At 42.9% G+C, this 5,696-nt stretch overlaps 1 protein-coding gene across 1 annotated transcript; it reads right to left on the bottom strand.

Moving 5' to 3' along the window:
- Positions 1-3,347: 3,347 nt before the first annotated feature.
- Positions 3,348-4,351, bottom strand: LOC102410416 (interferon omega-1-like). Its single transcript, XM_044939784.2, has one exon. The coding sequence runs from the start codon at positions 4,008-4,010 to the stop codon at positions 3,348-3,350; it is 663 nt and encodes a 220-aa protein (XP_044795719.2). The 5' UTR covers positions 4,011-4,351.
- Positions 4,352-5,696: the final 1,345 nt, after the last annotated feature.

Here is a 5,696-nt window from a genome sequence, read left to right as displayed (position 1 = left end):
TGAGGGAATACTAAAGAGATGCCCAGATAACAAATATACTGGTCACCTGAGAAGACAAGAGTAACTCACAAAAAATAAAGACAAAAAATGTAGCAAGATTGTCGTTTTCAAACAGTTTAATTGGTAAAACTCTTTTAAGCTTATCATCATTATTATCATTATTGCACTTACACTTTTGTTGACAACCATGAAGACCAGTAGTATGCTACCATTGTGCAGGATGCTGGGTGGGAATAGGAAATGGAGACTTGCTCCTGATCTGTGGAGTCACTTCCTCCCCATTTAAGGAATTCTCAGTTAGAAGGTCCTGATGGAGGATGTGTGTAGGGGACAGGTGTTTAAAATGAAAAGAAAGACTTTGATCTTGAAAACTACAGACTATAAGAAATTCTTAAAATAATAAAAGTTGAAATATGGTGAATGAAATGTATAAATTGCTGGGATCTTTGTTCATCAATTTTGTAAATTAACCCTGGCTTGTTACTGCAGGTACTTGGATATACCTCAATAATAATATTTTCTGTACAGCATGTTGACATATTGATTATTAAACTCCTTCTTAGAAACTCTTACTATTTGAAAATAAAGAACATACCTATTTCCAGTAATTAACCTCCTGTTCAAATCTCAGCCAAGCATAGGTCCATGGTGCTGAATAAAAGATATGGTGGGTGTGCATGAGATGCTTCAACATATTTCAGATGGTCAAATATCAAAGTTTTGGCTTAGCTTCTGCTTCAAGATGGCAGAGTAGAAGGACATGCACTCATCTCCTGCAAGAGCACTGAATTCTCAAGGAGCTGTTAAAAACCATCCACAGGAGGACTCTGGAGCCCACCCAGAATATACCCCATGTCCAAAGACAAAAAAGGAATTATACTGAGATGGTAGGAGGCCCTCAAGCACAATAAAAATAAACTCTATACCTGCCCATTGAGAAACCAACAAACTGGAAAACAATACAACCAAAAAAGTTCTCTCACTGTTGTGAAGGATCTAAGACTCACGTCAGGCTTCCAGGTCTGCGAATCCAGCAAAGGGCCTGGGAATCCCCAGGAAATCTGACTCTGAAGGCCAGCAATATATGATTACAAGTCTTCCACAGGACTGTGTGGAAGAGAGACTCCATTCTCAAAGGGGACAAACAAAATCTTGTGAGCACCAAGACCTAGGGGAACTGAGCAGCAGTGACCCCGCAGGAGACTGAACCAGACCTACCTGCTAAAGGTGGAGTCTCCTGTGGAGGTGGGTCAGCAGGGGCTTGCTGTGGGGGCAAGGGCACTAGCTGCAGCAATCCTGGAAGGTGCCCCTTGGCATGAGTCCCCTGGGGGTTTCAGAAAATCACACTTCAGTCATTAATAATGTTTCCCACTTCTTTAGTATGAGAAGGGTAACAGTTGGTTTCTGAACTTGTTGTTGGGTTTTGCCTTTCAGTATCAATGCGGAGAAGGCAATGGCACCCTACTCCAGTACTCTTGCCTGGAAAATCCCATGGACGGAGAAGCCTGTGGGCTACGTTCCATGGGGTCGCTAAGAGTCAGGCACGACCGAGTGACTTCACTTTCACTTTTTACTTTCATGCATTGGAGAAGGAAATGGCAACCCACTCCAGTGTTCTTGTCTGGAGAGTCCCAGGGACAGAGGAGCCTAATGGGCTGCCATCTATGGGTTTGCACAGAGTAGGACATGACTGAGGAGACTTAGCAGCAGCAGCAGCAGCAATGCAGAGGCTCCTGGAGGTGACATTGCCAGCAAGTATGGACAAGGGACTTTATTGAAAAGAGACCTAGGATCCAACCCTTACAGCATAGGACTGGAGGGCAGAAATACATTTCAGAGCGCTTACTCTTTCCTTCCTGCCTCTGCATGTGTTTGATTTTCTGGATTGATATGAGATCTATGTTCTTTCCCTATTATTCGTCTTTGTATTACATCAAAGCATTTTCTACTAATTCATCTTTCTCAAAGAGCTTTTTATGAACTCATAGGAGTGCTTTTGGAGATATGAAACCCAGAAATTGGAATTCTCTTCAGCATACAGCAAGGAAAGTTCTTACACTGAAAACACTATGAAACCACCGAAGTTGAAAGAAAATACCTTTGCTAAAGGGCCAGCACCTTTCCAGTGCTGCCCTCCAGTCGCTGTCTCAGGGCGACTGTCTTCTCTCCTCCCTGAGGGCAGCCACTCCGTGATTCTCACTGTCCTGATGATTTCTGCCAGGAGCGCTTGATGCCTCTTGTGTGATATGGACTCATTGAATCCAAACCGTAAGCCTGTGAAAACTACTCTTATTGTCCTCATATTAAAGATGAGGAAACTGACCTGTTGTGTTTGTGAGATTTTTCAGGGTCACACTGTTGGTAAATAGCAGAGCTGGGATTCAGAGGTTTTGGAATTTCTAGAACTCTCCTTTCACTTGAGCTCTCTTCCTGTGGCTTCCACTCTGACTACACCATGCAGCTAGAAGAAGTCAGCACAGAACAGAGCTCCTGTGTGGAGGCAGTGAAGGTATTGTGGAAGGGAGTGAATTGCTCAGTAAAGCAGTGCTGAAGAGAAGGTGGGAGACAGAGTAATAGGAGTCAGGAGCAGCCAGTCAACACCGTACGTCATCAGCTTTCCAGCAGGAGGTGACTGCTTCCCTCAGATATGTCTATCCACCATTCTTTAATGAGTGGGTATAAATTAGTTATGCCTATGACATCAAGACAAACCATTTTCTACAATTTCATAATCTCCTTTCTACCTGTTTTCTCTTTGGCACCCTCGACAGATTGTAGGAACTTAATTCCCCACCAAGGCTCCCTGGAGGGAAAACTCAGAGTCCTAAAAACTGCGCCACCAGAAAACTTGAAGAACTCCACCTTTTGACAGACATTTGTTGGAAAGTGATAGAACTGTTCCACAGTATAAAGGGAACAAACACTGTTTTGTGATAGGTATATATAGACAAAATAAGGATTTAGATTTTCAAAATAAAAAAAAACTCAAGAAGTTTACCTTGATAAGTATTTAATAAAAAAAACAAACTACAAATTTAATGAAATAGAAAGGGGAATATATTTTCTAAATTTTAATATAATGTAAGCATATACATATTTTATATAAAATATAAAATTGAGATAAAGTAATACATTAAATAAATAAAATATAAATAAATAACATCAAAAAGTCATTGCTTATGGACTGATACCCCTTTTATATCTACTTGCTTACTAATACAGTATTACTATGTATTGGCTGAACTAATTCAATAAATCTGGTGGCTAAAGAAGAAACCAGAGTCTTCTGAAATGACAACACCAGAGTGTGCAAGGATGATGTGGAATATTAGTCATTGAGAGTCATGTCAAGGTGAGTTCAGGTCTCCATCCATCATTCTTAAGCTTTCTTGCAAGCTGGTTGATGAAGAGAAGGATCTCATGATTTCCAGTCTGACGATTTCCCAGGCGCAGTCGCTGTATTCCTTCTCTTGCAGGTAGCCATGTATTCCCTGGAAGTACCTCTTCATGGCCAGTGTGGGGCCCATCCTTCCCAGGGCAAAATCTTCCTCTCCCGTCAACAGACCCAGGCAGGCGTCCAGGTCGTCCAGCTGCTGATGGAGTCCAGTGTGGAGCTGCTCCAGGAGGGTGGTGTCCCAGGCAGCAGAGGCGCGCTCTGTGTGGAAGAGGTTGAAGGTCTGCTGGAGCATCTCGTGGAGCACAGAGAAGGCCTGGGCCTCCTGGAGCTGGCCACCCTCCACCATCTCCTGGGGGAAAGCGAAGTCTTTTCTGTCCTGCAGACAGAAGCTAGGGGAGAGTCTCCTCATTTGGCCCAGGAGCCTGAGGTTCTTCCTGCCAACCAGCACGTGGTTCTGAGACAGGTCACAGCCCAGGGATCCTCCCGGGCCATAGCTGACCAGCACCAGGGCCATCAGTAGAGAGAGCACAAAGGCCATGGGGAAGATGAGGCTGCTGCTGGCCTGGCTGAGACGGGGTCTGATGGAACCTTGAGGTAGGTTCTCTGATGCCATGCTTTCTAAGCAAGGCCATTAAATAGGGAACACAGTAATTTTCATTTTCTAGTTATTTCTATACACTTTTACTTCCTATTTTGGTTTTCTGTTACGTATTCTGAATATGGTCAAAGAAATTGTCATCAATTTAAACTATTAGTTTTACCTTTTCCCACTAACTTCAGATGTGCTTATCCAAATGGATATTCATCATCAAATGAGAAAGATCTTTGTCTTATGTTAGAATTGAAGTACATTTGTAATTACACACATTATCGCTCCCTTTCTCTCATGCATAAATGTTCCTGTCCTCTTGTCCAGGAACACATTTGTAGCCCTCATCTTAGGCTCCATTTTCCCCTCTCACTTTACCTAGGAAGCCAGGCTCCCTCAACCCTATGGTTTCTGTACTTATTTAGGGATTTACCAGATCACTGTGGCTTTTGATCTCTTTGAAACAAATGATGGGTTTTCCTTAGTGTTTGATTTAGAGAAGAGGCTGATTATTATCAGTCCATGAGCTTACCCCACGTTTTTCTTCCTTCTAGAACACATTCCTGCAGGTCCATGTGGTTGTGTTTTAGGGAACCACAAGGTCAGGGCCATTACAGACATCACCCTTTCTTTCCACCATTTTCTTGCTGGAGACCTGTCATCCTCCACAGACTGGGCCAATACCCCCACCAGAATCCTGGTTTTTCTCAGGGAACATGGGTGAGGAGTCTCTAAATCCAGGATAATTGTATTTCCCCAGAAGCACCTCACTCAGAAGGGAGAGATCACATGGAGCCACCCCCTCTCCTCTGAGTGACAGAGTCCCTTTCTCACCTGCTGGACTCCCTCCCTGCGCACAGGCTCACCACATCCTGTGGCCTCAAAATCTCCTTTCTGTGGAGGGCTTGTTTATTTGTTGGGAAAATAAATCTCTTCCTGAACCCATCTCTCCCCTGGAGTGTTTCTTTGAAGGAGCCGAGTTCTCAGTGTTGACTTCCTCTTCTGACCCGTTTCCCCAGATATCCAAAACATCAGCAGTGCTCAGATGCTAAGAGCAAAAGTGTGTTTGTGTAAGTTGGTGAAGGAATTTCCAACTGCAGTCATTTTGCTTTTCGTAGATAAATAATATCTACTATGCCAAGTATAGTTTTTATTATTCAACTCTTTTAATTAAACTGTTCAACACTTGTTCTGCTCAGAGTTTCTGAGCTGGAGGAAGGAGATTCAGTGATGGTGTTGTCTCTTGTTGGAAGCTTATGTAACAGAATCTAGTGAGTTACAGTTGTTTGTTCAGGCAGTTGATTCCACCTGGCATCTCTGTTCCCCCCTCTCTCTGTCTCCTCTGAGAATTCAGGGCATTGAGACCCAATATATTAGATCAGGAGAAATAGCCTTCTTTCCTTGAGTGTAATTTTTAATTTAAACTTTGTATATTCACTTAGTGACTTATTGGACAAGATTCATCTCACTGCTCCTTCTATGGTTGTAATTCAGGATGAGGTGAGAACAAGAAAGGGAACTAAAGAAAGCCTGAGGGGCTGCATCACTTTCAAGAGGTTATATTTTTTTGTTTCTCTTTGCAATTTTGCTAGAAAGTAAAATTCCACAGTTTTTTTGTGGGCAGCTAGAAAACAAGGGTAAGTCTCAATGTCATGAACATGAAAGAAAGGAAGTGGCTTCCCCTGACACAGTGATGTATTCTGGATTAGC

This window comes from Bubalus bubalis, chromosome 3, assembly GCF_019923935.1.
Source record: "Bubalus bubalis isolate 160015118507 breed Murrah chromosome 3, NDDB_SH_1, whole genome shotgun sequence".
Classification (NCBI taxonomy): domain Eukaryota; kingdom Metazoa; phylum Chordata; class Mammalia; order Artiodactyla; family Bovidae; genus Bubalus; species Bubalus bubalis.
This window is presented reverse-complemented; position numbering and strand designations above follow the sequence as displayed.

Coding starts and splice junctions, on each gene's coding strand:
- LOC102410416 (XM_044939784.2), bottom strand. CDS start 4,010: ATGGCATCAGAGAACCTACCTCAAGGTTCCATCAGACCCCGTCTCAGC.